The following is a 19,255-nucleotide window of genomic DNA, read 5'->3' as shown; positions in this document are numbered from 1 at the left end:
AAACTGTAGTCCATAATACGAGTAGCACTTTTTAGTTGTCAACAAGTTGTTACTGTTGATATGTAGATATACTAATTATTATGCATGAAGTTAGTTATATATTTTATTTTCTAAATTATAAAAAATTATCAACGATTAATCACTTTTATCATTCAAAAGCTAATAATATAAACGTTTTTTGATAAAAATATCTCTTCAAAAGCTAATACTTCATAATTTTAACTTTTAATAAAAACTGTCTCTACCATCAAGCACTACCATTACCATTATGTTGTCAAACTCTCATAAATTTTACTATGTGCTAAATAATGGTTTAACTTGCTACTCTTCGCCGACCATTGAACATGCCTTGTACATGTAAGATAACACTATAACAGTTTGGCCTGCACACTTGTCATTTGTCGATGTAAACTTTGACCGTCAATAAATTTAATAATCATACTTGTAGATTGTATTACAGAAGTTAAAGAGAGTTTGGTGGAGAGTTTATTGGGACAAAATTAACTGATTTGCCCAAATTGGCTAATTGACCACTATATAATAAGCTAATTGCATGAGGTGTTTGGTAGTGAGCTGATAAGTATATCACCAAATAAGCTCATTTTTGATAAGCTGCTTGGGGGAGTTTTTTCGTACTACGTAAAATTTTTCAAATATTTTGAAGTAAATGACGCTTAGTCACTTACATATTCATTTGACCTAAAATAATCCTAAAAATATGTCAATTTCCCTTTTGTTTTATTGTCATTTTGCATACTAAAACAAGTTAAAAAAAAAAAAAAAAAAAAATTAGCTATATTACTACGTACACCAAACATTTCTATATAATCAATTAATACAATTAGAAAACACAATTGATCATTTTCAGTTTTCCACCAAATGACACATGATGACCAAAATTTTATTAATGCACTTTGAGAGTAACATCCTATTCACTCCATTTTTTTTCTATTTTTTTTTTTTTTTTTTTTTGCTAAATTGAACTTATTTTTCAGAACTTTAATTATTTTTTTCTGAACTTAAATTCTTTTACTGATTGTCTATTATATTTCTCCTTTAAAGTTATTGACATGTACTGAACTAAACTTATTTTTATTGAACTGAAATTATTTATATTGCTCGTATTCACTCCGTGTTTAAATAAATGAAAAGTTTTGTTATTTCGACTGTGTTTAAATTAATAAAACGTTTCCTTTTTTTAGTAAATTCTCTCTAATTTATTTTTTTCTGAATGAAAATTCTCTCTATTTATTTTTTTTTTGAATGAAAATTCCCTCTATTTATTTTTTTTAATGAAAATTCTCTATTTTATATTTTTATAATAACATTTTACTAACTAATAGTCCCCACAAAACTCCTCACTCTATTTTCTCTCATCAACTTATACCCCACTACCTATTATTTTAATAAATTCAATTAACCTTTATAAAATTCCGTGAAAGTTAAAACGTTTAATTTATTTAACTACGGAGGAAGCACTACACTAAACTTATTTTTACTGAATATTTTTTCTAAGGTGAAATTAGGTATGTCAATGAGGCGAGGCGAGGCGAGTAGAATGTTGGCCTTCTTATCCCCATTCCCAACATTCTCATCTCCATTCCCATCCCCACGGCGGGTCCAATATTCATCCTCATCCATGTCTCGACGAATATCATTTCAAAACCATCCCCACCCCACCACCCACTTAGATATCCGTCCCCACCTAAGACTCGCCCGATCCCCGCTTTCCAAATACAAATATTGATTATAATTTTTTTAAAAAAAATCATCCATCCCTGCTCCATTACCCATAATGGGTATGGTCTTTATCCTCATTCCTACCCCCACCACCCATCAAATCGGAATTCATTTCGGGGCAAAAATGGGGCGGATCTCCTACTTAACTTGCTCCACTTACATTCCTAGGTGAACGGAGCCGATGAGAAAGAGAAGGAAAAAAAAAGTAACAGTGCGGAGTAAAATCTAACGAAAACTGGATAGTACTGTAATTCACATGTTTCCTTGAAACGGCAATTCGTTTAAGACAGATGCCTCCAAAGTAAGGGGCTTGGTCTAGTCAAGTTCTTGAAGTTGGCGACCAACTTCATGAGTTGTCACCTAACAATAATCGAGGTTTAAAGATATTAAGATAACACAAAGTGGCAAAAAAGAAGAAGAAAAGATTAAAAAAAATCTTTGCATGCACGTAAAGTACTCTTATTGTCTAACTGATCATTATGTTTTCGAGTTGTTTCCTTTGTGTTGCGTGCTTACTTCTACTATTAAGAAAACATGCATAACCATGCTTAAATTATTTTACACTTAACTTTATTATTTAAAGCCTGTTTTTGGTTGACAATACATGAAACTCTAGATTTATTTTATTGATTTGCGCAACTGCCGGACTGTTGCATTCCCCGTGGAATAAGTCATACGACTACTTTACTACTATTACCAGTATTTTATTGGATTCGGTTACTAATCCGAGTATTTTATTAAACTCGGAAGTATTTCGGACATTACTATATTTTTCCTCTTTAATGAGGAACTTTTACCAAAATGACTAATTTTATAAAAATATTTACCAAAACAGCTAAATATAATTTTTAATTCCCAAACTAGCTAATTTATTAACTTAGAAGGAATTTATCTATTTCTTATATTCCTTTGAACCGATTTGGTTCACATTATGGGGTTTTATATATATATATATATATTGGTTTTATTTTAAAAAAAAAAATTGTGGATTTTTGTTTTTCTTTGGGAATCTATAATGCCATAAGTTTAAAATATCATTAATTTGAGCAATAACATTCAACATAATATATTTGCAATAATTCTCAATTTTTAAAAAGTTACATAAAATAAACGTTCACTCAAAAAAAAAAAAAGCAAGTACAACAATCAAGTCTTGAATATAAATAACTAGACTTATACAATTGTCGACCATAGAATCATTTTATTTGCTCCGGAAAGATGAACAATACTTTATTTCCCTTATTGTCGTATAATTTGTGATAGTCTTATAGAACAATACTAGTTGAAATTCCAAATTTTTGTGGTTGATATGATCTAGACGAAAAATTAGAGATTTTTTTTGGATCGAAATTAGGGTTCTACCACTATTTACATACTCCGTATTTTTGTATATTGCTTAAAATTTCCAACTTAAAAAAATCTTTAAGAGAATTAAAAAAATAAAAAATAAATAAAAAATTAAAAAATCAATAAAGTGAACCAAACTGGTTCAATGAAAAATAAGAAATAGGTAATTTCCTTCCAAGTTAATAAATTAACTAGTTTGGGAATTAAATTTTATATTTAGTTGTGTTGGTAAATATTTTGGTCAAATTAGCCGTTTTGGTAAAAGATCCCTTTAATGAGTAGACAATTCATTATTCACATAGACCTGTCAATTCATGGCCTGACTTGGTAATTTAGCCCAACCTGACCCGATTACTAACCTCTGTTATTGAGGGAAAACCCTGCCCAATTTAAAATCAACTACATTTAAGCCATTTATTTTGTAATGATTCAAAAAACTTGACCGAAACGACCTATAAATCGACCTGTTGACTCGAATTGAGAGAAAAATTTAAAATGTCAAGTTGGTCTGCATTTCACTATCATTAATCTCTATTTGTGGTAAAATAAATTACCTAAAGTGATATTCCCACGCACCATCCCTACAAAATTGCCCCAAATTTAAGAAAAAATAAAAGTAAATTTGTATACATAGGTGAGCGCAAGTATTAATGAGAAATAGATAAAGAGAGCAAGTGTGTGGTTGGATTGTACGTGAGAAGATTTGTTAATAACTGAAAACGATATGAGACAGTCTTTTAAAGACGTTCCTTTTAGAATAAAATATGTCTATCTTTTAGAGATGAAGGGTTACATTAGTACCCATGATCCAAATCTAGTTCAATGTACAATGTTTGATTTTTGTACACTCTGAAAAATGATATTTTGAGCTTTAAGACGATATTCCCTAATTAAAACTGGTTATTCATTACATAGAAAAATTACTGATTAATTTACCAACTAGATTACTTCATAGCGTGTGAGTGTAATATACTCGTAATCTATACTATGGTCTAGCCCAATTAATCTTATTTGATTTTCATTGATTAGACTAACTAAGGACCTGTTCTGATTGACTGAATTGAGCTGAACTAAACTGAATTTAATATTTTATAAGAGAAGGAAATTAAGATAAGAATTGAACTGAAAATAAGCTGAAAAGAATAGGGCCTAACACCTTAAATCATCTCTTATTTAGCAGCAAGAGATTGACACTAGGTGAAAAACATTATAAAATGAGATTTAATTAGAATTCATATATATATGAATATGTCTATTTTATTTATTTTTTTATTTTTTTGACAACTCATATGAATATGTCGTTGTTTACTTCGAGGAAATACAAGTTGATATATGTTGAGCCCATAAACAACTCACATGTGAGCATTCTCTTGTCCCACACTAAAAAAATTAAAAGGGAAGTGTAGTGGTAATGGAATTCCACATTAAAATAATTTAAGAGTTACCACCACTATATAATATTAAGGGTCCGTTCACATTTACTAAACTGAACTGATTGGAGTTGAAATAAACTGAGATGAAATGAATATTTTATGAGAGAAGGAAAATAGGAGCTGAATTGAACTGAACTGAAATTAAGCTGAAGTGAACAGGCTCTAAGGGGCTACTCCCCTCATTGACATATGGTTTTGAGGTGAAACCTCCTTAGTCTTGTAAAGTGGTGGACTTACACTCTCCAGTGACGGGTGCGGCCCAAACCCGTATTTAACAATATCTCATATCAACAACTTTTGTTGATATAGGGGTGGCGGCATCATTTCACTCCAAATAATTTTCATATACTTGTATATATTTTTTGTTAATGCACTTAAAATACACTTAAAATATTTGATAACAAGTAATCAAAATTTTAAATTTAGGACCTGATGATATATACTTCTATATATGAATATTCTATAGAAATTAAAAAGATAAAAAAGGTAATATAATTTTTTAAAATAAGTTGAAGTTAAAGTTCTTATGAGTAATTTACTTCCTGTGATAGTTACAAATTTAGGTTTGTTTTTTTCTTTTTTAGGTTTTGAACAAAGCAAATATTTGCAAAACAGATTATTAATATTCAACTGAGTAGAGCAGATTAGCAAATTTCAGTAGAACAAGATCTTATAAGGGGCATTAGACACCAGAATGTGTCGATGGATGGGCACCGAAACTTTTTCCAAGAGTGCAAAAAGTTTGTAAAAGACGGGGAACATGGAGTTTGTAGTAAGGTTTTCTTTTTTAAAAGGTCTTCTACAGCTTATCTCCTAGCTGACCATGCTGTACGCGCAGGGAAATAAATGGCTCGACAACTACATTTTAACACCCAATATTTCATATTTGTATTATATTGTTTTACATTCAAATTATTGAGTAGAATTATGTGTTTGTTTAAACAAATTTTTTTCTTTTAACAATTTCTAATGTGCCTTGTATTTTTAAATATGAGAGAATGTATTGGTGTGGTTATGTGAAATTGTGAAATATAAATAAATATACAAGTATAGAAAAAAATTTTAAAAACAAATAGGTTAAGGTTAGTTGGGTTTATTTGTAGGGGTATCTATTTGGTTTTTGGTTTGCATTTAACCAAAATCCAATCCGATTCGAAATAAATTTCGGTTTTAAATTTTCAAATAAAATCCGATCCGAATTTCTTACCAAATTCAATCCGATCCAATCCGAATTATAATTTGGTTATTGAATCCAATCCAAAAATCCAAATAAAAATAAGTTGCTAATTTTTTGGGCCTCATCACTGTTACCAGCAACGAGGTCAAGTATTGTGTGCGTACTTGAAAGTGGTACACGTTAACCATTCATATAGGGAATCGTTAACAAGATGACCAGAAAACGAAATTTAACACTATTCTTTCTATCGAAAGACCGAAAAAAGAAGAAATAGAAGTCAGGGTTGTAATAGCTAAAGCTATGCTTTTGGAAAGAAATATAGCTTTTCCACTTAAAAGAAGTTATTTTGGAGCTTTCGGACTAATGCGATTATAAAAATAAAAAACAATACTCCCTCAATCCTTTTATTACATGTCTATTTCTCATTTTGCATGAGAATTAAGAAGGTTAAAGATTCCTTAAAATTAATAATAGAGAGTACAAATATGCATGTGGGGTTAGAGAGAGATGGAGAGAAAGAAAATGTGGTTGAGAATTAGGAGAGAGAAAGTATTGGGAATTGATGTTAAAAAAAATAAATAAAAAAAAATGAGGACAAGTCATCAAAAAGAGAATAATATTGGCAAAAAGTACAACCTATAAATAGAAACAGGTACTTAATTTTGATGACCCAAAAAAGGAATACAGGTATATAATAAAAGGACGGAGGGAGTATTAAAATTCAATTTTTAAAAGTATAGTTGTACACGATTAATACAAGTATTGAAAACATAGGTTTATCGTTTACGTTTACATGATTAATATAAATATAATCATAAACATAGTTTAACATGATTAATATTAACAATATTTATTTATAAAATAATGCTTTCATATTTCAATTACTTCAGATTTTTTAATCCAAATATGGTCAGTCCGATCCGATCCGAAAATCCGAATCTTAAAAAAAAAATTAATCCAATCCGTCCGATCCACTTTAAAGTTAAAATCTGATCCGAATTGATAATTCGATTTGGATTGGATTGGATTTCGATTTTTATCCGAGTAGTAGACACCTCTATTTATTTGGTTAAAAAAGGATTTCCCTTTTTTTTTGTTTGTTTGTTTATACTTGTATATTTATTTGTATTATACTGGCTAATAGCCTCTTGTTAGTTACTCGTACTACAGTGCAAGAATTTATGGCAGGTAAGAATAACCAAGTAATCAAGTATATGTCACAATCACAAGATTTTGGGATTAATTGCTTTTAAGAACGACTTAGGGCTAGAGATTTCTTTACCCTCCCTACTTTCCATCCTCTTCGAATAGGACTTGTCAATAATCTTGAAGATTAACCAGTACTCCGTATGAGATATTAGTTCAATAAGGTATATTTTGTTGAGGCCACTTACCTTACCAAAAAAATAAATAAAAAATAAAAAACAAACTATTTCAAGAATATTCAATGCAAGCTCATAGAGTCATAGACTTAAAAAGAGTTATTACAACATCATGTTCTTAGACCACTCTCATTCATGGGCAAATAAAAAAAAATGCCATTATCTCTCTACCCACTTTCTCACTCCTCTTTTCCACTTTTTCTTATAGGTATTTTTTTTCTACAACTTCTCACCCATTCATGGGCTAAGAAAAAACCCACACCACTCTCTCTCCTATTTTTTCTCTCTCCTAAAGTATTACTATCATCACATTATATATATTTTTTTCTTTTATTTTTTTGCTGATTTGGTACCATGGCCCACACTACTGTAGCAATTAATTTTTGCCATTGCTATGGGCATTTGAGGATTTTCCCATGGGCATTTTTTCTAATGCTCATGAGTGGGAACCCAAAATTTCATTGTTTTCATTAAAATCTTCTCATGGGCAAAAAAAATGCCCATGAGTGAGAGTGCTCTTAGTGTCCCACCTTATATGAAGGATTGGAGACACGTAACATATCATGTGCTAATTAATACGAGTACTTCGTACAACTATACAGGTAAATGAAGTGAGTACTATTTTGTGCTTTAACATAATTGTATCCTACTCCCTCTATCCCTATTTTTTTTGCCCCATTTGACTATGCGCGGTCTCCAAGACATATCTTAAAACGTCTATATCTTTATTTCCATATACGTAAAAATTATAAAAACATAATATTGATAAAATATACAATAAGACGAATCTAACAAGACCACTCATAACTATATTATCTTTTATAGATTAACGGTAAATTATGGTCAAAGATTTTAAAGTTTGACTCAAAAAGGACAGAGGGAGTATTGATTTCGGGCAGTATTCACCTTTTTTTTTAAAAAAAAAAAAATTCTTATAATTATTTTTACAGTATTTTTTCTATGAACTAACATAACATACATAGGAAACCAATATCGTTTTGTAAGATAGTTAATAAATTGATTTCTTACAAGTTTAATCACACTATGCATTTTTAATAAATTGGTCTTTTTTTCTTTAAGTTTAATGAATAATCGATCAATAATGGTCAAAGTCATGTGTTGACAAATATATAGTCAAACTGGTGCGATTATTTTAAAACGAATGATGTATACAAATAATACGGAATATGTGTATAACACTGAGTACATAATGTTTGTTAAAATGCCACATAGACTTGTAGGTACTCGTACATCTTAACTATATGGCTGTATTTTCGTGAATTCCTTCTATTTTGCCAAGCAATGCTCTTCGCATCACAATGCCTATTGTATCAGCTTGACTTTTCATAAAGACATTATGAAAAGCCAATAGAGAAAATGGAGTAAAGCAATTTGACATGCTTCAGATTAGGTTATTATCTCGTCAAAAAAGAACAGGTTATTGATCAAAAATCACACACTATAATCAATTTGATAATCATGCCAATCACAAATTGATATTTATTCGCATTTTTTCCCATCAAAAATCTAAACTCCTTATTTGTTTTGAAATTAATTTATCTACCCAATATTAGTTTGGAAATCTTATAAATGCACAAAGAATAATAGTGATCCAAACAACTAAAGTTTAAAAAATGAGACACGATTTATAGGAGTTCATAGGACCATATACTTAAAAAGGAATTGATGGTCAATATAGTGTGAGACAAATGGAAAAAATAAAAAGTATGCAAACAATTACTCCGTATTTTGAAACTTCACCTTATAAAATGGTATCATGTATATTTGATCAACTGTTCGATACATTGGATTACAAATGTTAGGTATTTCGTCACCGATAAATGAGACTTTTCTTTTTGCTCCTCTTTGGCTTTGTACCCCATTCTTCGCTAAGATGCTTTAGGACTGCCTCTCGTGAGGAGGGGTCCTAATTCTATCTTTTTGTTTTAGCAACTAATCATATGGATCTAAGCTACTCCGTATAAGATATCATGTATTATTTTTTCTTTGACCAAATGCTTCTCTCCACACCATACAAAAATACGTATCATCCATTTCACAATCATAAAAAAGTTCACTAAATATCTTTCTTCTCATAATAAATCAATTTAAAATAATAATTGATTGACATTTGATCAATTCTTCCAGTTAATACATTTTTAGTGTTTCACTCTTTCAAATTATTGCCAACAATTCAAATAATATATATTGTTTTCAACATCAAATTGAACATTCTTTTTCACTTTTCCATTATATTATTGTATTTCTCTTTGACTAATAATAATTTCTCCCCATCAAGCAAAACCATTTCTTAATTACAATTAGTCAAATTAAATCAACATCTCAACTCATACCTACTCAATTTAAAATTAAATTATACTCCGTACTAATTAATTCTCACAATAGTCTCCCCTACAAATTTAAGGTATTCCCTCACACCTAGTTAAAGAATACTCCCTTCGTTTTAATTTGAAATAATCATAACACTTTCCTTTTACATCTGTTTTATAATAGTCGTAACACTTTCTATTTAATGGCTCCGCTACTATTTTATTACAGTATACGAAATATCTCTCTCCCATTTACACCACTTGCATAAATATTTAATTACTTATCTCTCTTAAAAACCTCACTTATACTACAGAGTACTCCCTCCGTCCCTAAATTACATTCCTCATTTCTATTTTTGGTATTCCAAAATTACATTCCTCCTTTCTATTTTTGGTAAGTTTTTTTAGTAAATCAACTCTCTTTTTCTGTTTTATATTTAATGTTTTCTCACTCATCCTTACCTAATCTCACTCATAATCCTTGTGCCAAATTACAATGAATATGATTGGTTAAAATTTTTTAATTAGGAGCATGTGATTGGTCTTTTTTTTTTCAAAGGATTGATGACTTGTCATGAGTAATAACTAATCTATTTTGTACTTCCCATTGCATTATCTAATTATTGTTATTTGTCTTATTCTTTCTTCCTTAATTCCCGTGTAAATTTCCAAAGAGGAATGTAATTTAGGGACGGAGGGAGTACTTTTTTTTAATTTCTCTCCAACTAACAATAAAATATATTTCTACTAATTATACTTATATTATAAAATTTACCCTATAAATAACTTAAAACTTATTAATACAATATAGAGAGAGTATAATAAATTATACAAAGACTAAAAAATAACCATAACATCTTTTATTACACCTGAATATACAATCGAAATTCATATTACCTCGTTGCGATATTTATTTTGTACTAACCCGCAACAGCAACAAGACCAAAAGACGAAGGCCTTGTTTGGCAATTGGCTGTTGGCTGTTGGCTGTTGGCTGTCGGCTGGTTTGATTGGCTGTTTGTATTGGCTTTTTTGTTGGCTGTTTGACTTTTTATTAGTCTAAAATCATGTTTGGTAAAATTGGCTATTTGATGTTATTAGTAACTTAGGTAGCCAAAAGCCAAAAGCTACTCCAAGTAGCTTTTTCATTTTGGCGTAAAAGCCAGCTTTTCAGCTGGCTGAAAAAGACATTTACCAAACACAAATTTTGGATGTTTGACCAAATGAAAAAGCCAAAAGCCAACCAAAAAGCCAATAAAAAGCCACTTACCAAACAAGCCCGAAGCCAAAGCATTCTGCTAAAAGCCGAGCTACGGCAAACAGCATAATACCATCCCTCCCTTTCGTCTCCGCTCCACCTTCCAACCATACCGCCACGTGTCAACTAAAAACAAATTGGTCCCACACCAAGTGGGTCCCACCTCAACACTAGCTTCCAATCACAGTTCATCTACCCTTCTTTTTTCTAATTTTCTCTCTCTTCAAATTACTCTTTCTCTTTCCTTTTTCTCTCTCCAAAATCGCCGTCAAATTCGGGAGAATCAGAATTTTACCAGAGTACCAAAATCGGGAGAATTTAATTCCAAAAAATTATCATAATAATCATAATTTTCTTACAAAAAAAAATTTAATTCAAATTTCTTTGACCATATCCTTTTAATCTAAGATCATCATCATCATCATCATTTTCAATTTGTCATAGTTTTTGGTATAATTTTGGAAAATTATCGTTTGGAATTCCGAAAATTTCAGCTCCCTTAAATTTTGGAATCTTTCAATTTCTCCTCAGCTTTCTCTTTCCTCCTTAAATTAGCAATTTAGCACCGACAATTCAGGTAACTTGAAATTTCTGCCCCTTTCTCTGTGATCTGGATTTGTGAGCTTTTTTGAGGTATAGGGTTTCTGAATTCTTTTGCTTTTTCGGCTTTGATTTTTATTTATTTATTTATTTATTTTTTGTTTGAATTAGTTAGGGTTTGGGGGATTGACGATTTTAGGGTTTTATTTTTTTCGAAATGCAGGTTCCGGTGATGCAAAATTGCTTGGAAAAAAATTGATCGGAAATTTCTGAGAAATGTCGGGACCTCTTGATCGATTTGCTCGCCCTTGTGAGTTTTTCTAATTCTTCAATTTTTTTTTTATATATTTTAATTGGATTTTTTTTTTCTTTGTAAAATTTTGTATTTTGGGTTTAATTATCTTTAGCTTAAGTTTTAGGGTTTTCTTTTTGTTCCGTAATTTCTCTCAAATTGAGTTTCTTGCTAATTTATTATTTAGTTAGTTTAGGGGATTTCTCGAAATCAGTAATCCTAGGATTTCCTTTAATTTTTTTAATAAAAAACTATATATACGGAAAATGTGAATTTGTAGATAATTTGTGGATTTTTTTGGAATTATTAATTAATTTATTAGTATTATTCTGTAAATTTTTGGTGGTAGTGGTTGGGGAAGAAGGGGTAGCTGGTAAAGACGCGTCACATTGTTGTAACAATGCTAATGACGACACTATGAACTATGAGGAGAAATGTATGTTCAATTGCTGAGTTAGATTTTAGGTGTGAAGTTTGATGCAAAGAAGCTGATTAAAATATACCGAAGCTGTGAAGTTTGATGTAAATGACTTGGGTCTAGTAAGCTGGGTTACATCCTTGCGCCCGGTCGAAATTTTTGCTGGGAAGTTATGTTGTTGAGTTTAACAGGTGGCTTGGGATTTGATAGCATTTGTTTTTAACTGTAGCTGGACAGTAATTTTGATGTTGTGGTATAATGATGAGGTGAAGAAGGCAGAATCCGGGAGTTGTCGAATTAGTTATGGGAAGCCTGGTGAGTGATAGGGTGAAACCTTGAAGGATTTGCTAAGGATTTCTCCCCCGCCTTTGTTTTCATACTCCTTACCTTATCCCTTGGTCTTATGGAGCTTTTTAGCTTTTACAAGGGCAGTGATTAAAGCGTCTCTTGATTATTGTTAAAGTTTCTTTGTCTTGCTTTATATGTTATTGATTTTTGCATAGGAGGTGTGAAACCTTTCTCTTGTAGCTTGTTTGGATAGTAATCTAGAAGGGAAGGGGAGGAAAGGGTAAGGACGTGGAACTCTCATCTGGATTACGAAGATGATAAGGGGAGAGGAGATATGAATCATTTGATTTGCTTTTAATTTAGCTCAATGCTAAACACTTAAGTTGTCAACAGAAAGCTAGATTTAATCATCCATCAAATATAAGTTTGTCTAACAGAACTCTAATCAAATATGATTGGGGATTGGGGGGTGCGTCCTCCCGGAATTAATAAATATGGGATAGTAAAAAAAAGAAGAATGGGAGCTGTACAGCAGTTAGATCACATGTTTCAGCTTCAAGGCAGAACTTTGGATTAATAGTTGTATTGTGATACATTAAATTAGGAAATGATCAGCAAGCAAGTCAGTCATGTATAGTTTCAAGGCTCAATGCCAGCAGTTTTTTCATAATATAAGTTTTGGGCTCTTATTTTTAACAAACAGGGAATTATCTCCATTTCCCTCACCCCATTATTTGTTATAAATAAGCAAAATATGCTCTCAATTTTCTATTTTGCTTGTCTTCTTTCAAATGTTTGAACTCTTCCCATAGAGTTTGATTTATATGCACAATATGTTATATCAAGATGATTTATTGTAAAAAACATGTTAGCATTCTGAGATGTCATGACTATGCATGTTAAGCTATTAGGTATTTGGCCAAGTGCATTCGTTTGCTTTGTTCATTATTTGCATTACTCTTATACCTCTCCCTTGACATTATTTAATTTATTGCAGGTTTTGAGGGAATCTCTGGAAGTGATGAGAGAAGGGAAAGAAAATCTGATTTTGAGAATTCAGAGGATGAGAGGAGGTCAAGAAATTGGTCCTTGAAGAAGAAAGCAATAAACGCATCAACCAAATTAAAACATTCCCTTAAGAAAAAGAGCAGCAGAAGAAAAAGTGATGGACGTGTCAGCTCGGTTTCTATAGAAGATATCCGTGATGTAGAAGAGTTGCGGGCTGTTGATTCATTTCGACAAGCGCTGGTGTTGGAAGAACTTTTACCTGATAAACATGATGATTATCATATGATGTTGAGGTGAGCTATCTGTCTTATGTTTTCTTGATTGTCATTTTGCATGTCAACTTTGCAGAGGTAAAAATATGTTTATCTTTCTGTGCAGGTTCCTTAAAGCAAGGAAATTTGACATTGAAAAAGCAAAAATCATGTGGGCTGATATGATCCAGTGGAGGAAAGAGTTTGGTGTTGATAATATTGTGCAGGTAATAACTCTTGGCTATCATTGATGATTATTTTTTATATAGACCCATTATTCTTTGTGATGATATTTTGTGTGTAGCATGCCATTTTTGCTCACCGTATTATAAATTTCTGATTATTTCAGTTCTGTTTGACAATATTATCTGATGTTTCCAGGAATTTGAGTTTAAAGAGATAGATGAAGTCTTGAAGTATTATCCCCATGGCTATCATGGCGTGGACAAAGAAGGTAGACCTATTTACATTGAAAGATTAGGAAAAGTTGATCCTAACAAACTTATGCAAGTAACTACGATGGATCGTTACATAAAATATCATGTCCGTGAATTTGAGAAAGCCTTCTCAATTAAGTTCCCGGCTTGCACCATTGCTGCAAAACGACACATAGATTCAAGCACTACAATCTTAGATGTTCAGGGCGTGGTATGTTGTCTGCATTTACATGCTTATTCTTTAAATGTTACAAATTGTATATGCGTGTCTAAGCTATTCATTTTTTTGTTTAAATGAATTCAGGGTTTAAAAAATTTCACAAAGTCTGCTAGGGAACTTGTAACACGTCTGCAGAAGATTGACGGTGACAATTATCCTGAGGTTTGTTCCATTGTTTTTTCGAGGGGAAGAATGTATTTACTAGATTAAAAATTTAGGAGTGACCATAACTGTAGTGGTTTACTTTTGCAGACCCTTTACCAGATGTTCATTGTTAATGCTGGTCCAGGATTTAGGCTTCTGTGGAGTACTGTGAAGTCTTTCATAGATCCGAAAACCACCTCAAAGATTCATGTATGAATAAACAGATTCTTTTTAGCTACTTATATTGACATGTTCTTTGGGTAGGAGGCTTTATTGGTTGGTTTGATGACCTTTTGTTTTCATAGGTTCTTGGCACCAAATTCCAGAGCAAATTACTTGAAGTAATTGACGCCAGGTAATGTATTCTTATCTTGATGCATATTTTTAATTGAATAATATAGCCCTTTTGTCGCTGCATATGATATGTTATTTGGCTGTGATTTTCTCATCACTTTGTTACTATCATAAACAGTGAGTTACCAGATTTTCTTGGAGGCACTTGCACTTGTGCTGAGCAAGGGGGATGTATGCTCTCTGACAAGGGACCTTGGAAAACTCCTGAGATATTAAAGGTGTGTTTTTATATGCTCCTTTTCTGCATCTGTTTTTGCTGAGATGACAACAGTTTCAACTGGCTTAGATTGCAATTGAATTCCTTGAGAAGTTGCATTCATTTATTTTCTTTAGAAATAATCATGGCATGCAATTTCGCTCTGCTGCAGATGGTTCATAATGGGGAGCCACGGCGTGCAAGGCAAGTTGTTAAAGTGTTGAGCAGTGATGGAAAGGTTCTTGCTTATGCTAAGCCTCAGTTTCCAATGGTATGGCTGTTTATGTCTTAAAATGAATAAAATTTCCAAAGTTTTGAGCTTTTGATTTCAATATATGACTTAGTTTTAAACAGTTAAAAGGAAGTGATACATCTACTGCTGAGTCGGGATCTGAAGCTGAAGATATTGCTTCACCTAAGGCAGCAATGAATTATTCGCATCTGAGGTTGACTCCTGTTCGTGAAGAGGTAAACTTTATACAAATTCTAATCTTTGTAATAGTCTAAGTTGCACCTAAGTCACTTTTTATACTTTGTTATGAACTTGTTAAATTTATTTTATAAAATATCCATTTCGTTTGCTGTTGTGACCATAGGTCAAGGTCACTGGAAAGACAGCCTATGCTGGTAGTTATTCGGGCTATGATGAATATGTACCCATGGTGGACAAGCCCGTTGATGCTGGCTGGAAGAAGCAATCATCCATTCAGAGACCTTTTTCTTCTAAAGGTCAGCACGTTTGCTCAAGATAGCAGTTGTATTTTATCTATGTAACGTTTTTCACTAGACCTGTCAATTCGGGTCAACAGGTCGGGTTCGGGTCAAATTTCGGGTTGTTTGGGTCATTTAGTTCAAGTGGTTTGGATTGCTTGGATCATTACAAATTATTATAAATAGGTCAAATTGGGTAAATTTTGGGCTATTTGGGCCCGGTCGGGTTTTCTCTCAGTAAAATGGGTTTGAATTGGGTTGGGTCGGGTTACCGGGTCGGGTCAAGAATTGACAGGTCTATTTATCACTGTGTGTAAATTTCCCAATAACACTATGATGTGTAGATTCACTTGCTGCATTGAGGTTCATATTGGCCATACTATGTTGGTGTCCATACTATATTCATTGTTTTTAATTAGCTGCCTCTTTTTATCCATTACCATCATGATATCCACATAATGTCCCCTGCCACAGCTGCCGGTATTACCTGTTAAACTTTTGACTCTTCAGGCTTGGTGTGATAATAAAATCCTGTTTTTTGATCATCCTGCTGCTTCAGAGTTTTGCATTGTTTGCTAACAGAGTATATCATTAAAAAACTCTAGTGGGTTTCAGTATGTGAAAAAAGCCGTGGTCATGGGAAAGTTATCAGCTAATATAATGTGATGTTAAATGTTGGCATTTGGTTTATCTTGTAATATATTCTTGTAAAAGTTAAGTCCTAACAGAACAATTGTTGTGTTCAATGCAGCGATACTTCCATTGCCAGATGCAAAGAAGACTCCAAAAGGAATCCGAGATTGTGTGATGATGGTTACTGTGTATTTCTTCATGACTTTACTCACAATTTTCCGCTCATTGGCTGGTCGTGTGACTAAAAAGTTACCTGATGCATCTCCTATTGATGAGCTTAATATCAAAGACGTCACCTTAGATACAGTTCCACAGGAATCTCGTCCCCCTTCTCCGCCTCCAGCATTCACTGAAACTGATCTGATGTCCAATGTACTGAAGAGGCTGGGTGAGCTTGAGGACAAAGTTGGTACACTTCAATCAAAGCCTTCTGAAATGCCATACGAGAAGGAAGAATTACTGAATGCTGCTGTATGTCGCGTGGATGCATTGGAGGCAGAGTTAATTGCTACTAAAAAGGTAAAGCTGCTTAATTTGATATTATGCTGTCTTACAGTGGTGGGGTTACACATGATTTGCATAGCACATGAAATCCGTTGCTTGTTGATGATTGCATTGAGAATGATGTATGCTCTTTTCTTATAGATTGGACCGTATTGTCCTTCTGAGCAAAAAATTATGTTTCTGTTATCATCGTAATTTTCCCCAGTGTAATGTGTCTATTTTACATTGACCTGCCTCATGATGTTTTTTTTAATGTTCTTTTGTTAATTTTTTCATCAATGCCAAGTTGCTTTAAAATCATGCAGCACCATGGAGTACAAGTCGTAGAATTGACCTGCCTCATGATGTTTTTTTTAATTGCCAAGTCACTGTTACGGCCATTCTTAATGCTATAGTATATGTTGTCATACCTAACATTAGGTGAAATGCATAATTGTTCAAATAAAACTGTATTTGTTTGATCCTTGTGTTGGTGCCAGTTTTGTTATTGATCAAGGATTATGATATTGGTGAATGCAAAGTCATACCTAATATTCCTTGCTCAGTCAATAGTCTTAAATACTATAGCTGACATACATGGTAAAATTTGTAATGTGTGGACCGAGTAGTGGAGTTCATTCAGGCTAGATTTTCCAGTTTACGTTATATTTGATATTTCTTCCATGGACGTCTCTTATCCTGCAAACTGTTTGTCACTGCAATAGAATGGATCAATGATATTACTTTTTAATTTTCTAGGTGCGGACATATTATTAACTGAAAAGGGATTTTGCTGGAAATTGAAATTTATCCCAAGTCTTGTAGTAGCTGCAATTTCCTGCAATTAAGAAAAGGATGTCAGATACTGTAGTTGTGAAAAAAGTAGGAAATACAGTGAATATATGCCTATATGATTTCTTGATTTTTTATGCGCTGAGACTCCGCGAGTAACTTGAAAATTCAAATGTGCCTTTACAAACTTTAAAATGTTCTGCAGTTCTATAGTTTACATATAGGGTTCTAAATCTATTTACAGGCTCTACATGAAGCTCTAATGAGGCAAGAGGAGCTGCTTGCTTACATTGATCGTCAAGAAGAAGCCAAGTACCAGGTAAGCACCGATTATATATAACTGTTCATTTGACTAGTTTACTGAAACTGCTGTATATATTCATCGAGGCTTGTGCTCTTACTGTTATCGCCTCTATCTTACATTGGGTGCAGAAGAAAAAGTTTTGCTGGTGAGCGGATGCATCAAGAAGATGAAACGGGAACGTTGATGATAACAAGAGCTGAGACATTTTCTTAATCTTACCTTTTCTATATGTAAAACCATATCTACTCATATTTGACAAAACGAGCTACTGCCCGCAACAATGTAAAGAGATGCAGAAAATGTGTATGTAGATTTCACAGCCCCCAGTTCCAACTAAGCGGAGGGTTGAAAAAGAATTACATAATATTTTCTGAAAACTTGCGTGTGTTTATTTCGTTTTAAATACAATCCATCGGATATCCAATATCGTTGCTAGCTCTCTTCGGTTACATGACTTAGTTTTCATGTTATTATCCTTAAACCCTTGTTAGTATGATATTTTTTTGTTTGATCTGGGTTTCCACATTCTCCCTAAACTAAAATAAAAGTTTGTTTCCCTTTATAACAATTAAATGATGCAACCAATAAACACTAGGGAACATTCTTGATATGAAGCATAATGTTTGCATTTCATTGTTTTTACTAGCTTTTCAGTTCAATGATTGGAAATTTGGAACAATAGGCTTCTTTTTACGTTGAACGGAAATATAAAATTTGATAAAACTTCAACGATGCTAGCCAATCTTGTGGAAGTCTTGCGTTGAGTTTGCATATTGCTACCCATGTTCGAAAACTATCTCTACTTCATTAGCGAATGTTATCAGGTAGTGTATGCACCGGCAAATGTTATCAGGTAGTTGTGCAGAAAAACTGAGGGGAAAAGTGTATTAGGTAGTGTATGCACAGGCGAATGTAATCAGGTAGTTGCGCAGAAAAACTAAGGGGAAAAGTGTATGCAACCGGCGAACTAATTTGTTAGTAACATTTTTTTGAAACCAATTTGTTAGTAACATAATGCAAGTTGTTTGACAGACTAAACCACTATATAACCTTGGAACATAAGGTGTTGTAGCTAATCTTGTGATATTTCAGGTTGCAAGAAATTAGTGATAATTGCTTACATGTATTTTGTAAGAAATTTTCAAAACATCAGGCCTTTATTTAATTTCGACAACGTTCACAATAAAACACACCTAGAAGAAAAACAACTAAATGGCATAGAGAAAAAACAAACACAAATCCAAGATGACTAGAGGAAGGACATGTGAGGCAATGATCCTCTTTGAGCTATCAGCTGTGGCCAATTGAGTTTACGGAGTACAGTTAGCAGTCAATTGATTTAGGGAGTACAATCAGTGGCCGATGAGGGGTCATAGGGTTGAGGGTTCTGCGCTAATTGGTCTGTAAGGACGAGCCCTTTCTATTTTAGTAGGTATTATTGTCTTAATTTCGTAATTGTTTCCCTGTAAATTGTGGCACAGCCAACATGATGAGAAACTGAACTGCATAGTCAAGTT

The 19,255-nt window shown here is 32.6% G+C and overlaps 1 protein-coding gene across 2 annotated transcripts; it reads left to right on the top strand.

The window, feature by feature from the left end:
• The first annotated feature begins 10,899 nt into the window (after window positions 1–10,899).
• LOC145589864 (phosphatidylinositol/phosphatidylcholine transfer protein SFH6-like) lies at window positions 10,900–18,171 on the top strand. Of its 2 annotated transcripts, none has more exons than XM_081646554.1 (15): window positions 10,900–11,244; window positions 11,431–11,517; window positions 13,203–13,506; window positions 13,592–13,691; window positions 13,846–14,112; window positions 14,206–14,283; window positions 14,374–14,475; window positions 14,571–14,620; window positions 14,738–14,837; window positions 14,988–15,086; window positions 15,170–15,283; window positions 15,412–15,544; window positions 16,278–16,678; window positions 17,679–17,753; window positions 17,867–18,171. In XM_081646554.1, the coding sequence occupies exons 2-15, from the start codon at window positions 11,484–11,486 to the stop codon at window positions 17,885–17,887; spliced, it is 1,878 nt and encodes a 625-aa protein (XP_081502680.1). In that variant the 5' UTR covers window positions 10,900–11,244; window positions 11,431–11,483; the 3' UTR covers window positions 17,888–18,171. The 2 variants fall into 2 exon arrangements, with proteins under 2 accessions (XP_081502680.1, XP_081502681.1); XM_081646555.1 differs by having other exon boundaries at window positions 10,900–11,300.
• Window positions 18,172–19,255: the final 1,084 nt, after the last annotated feature.

Source organism: Chenopodium album, chromosome 17 (genome assembly GCF_948465745.1).
Source record: "Chenopodium album chromosome 17, dcCheAlbu1.1, whole genome shotgun sequence".
Taxonomy (NCBI): domain Eukaryota; kingdom Viridiplantae; phylum Streptophyta; class Magnoliopsida; order Caryophyllales; family Amaranthaceae; genus Chenopodium; species Chenopodium album.
The sequence above is the reverse complement of the archived record's forward strand: the minus strand, read 5'-3'. Positions and strand labels throughout refer to the sequence as shown.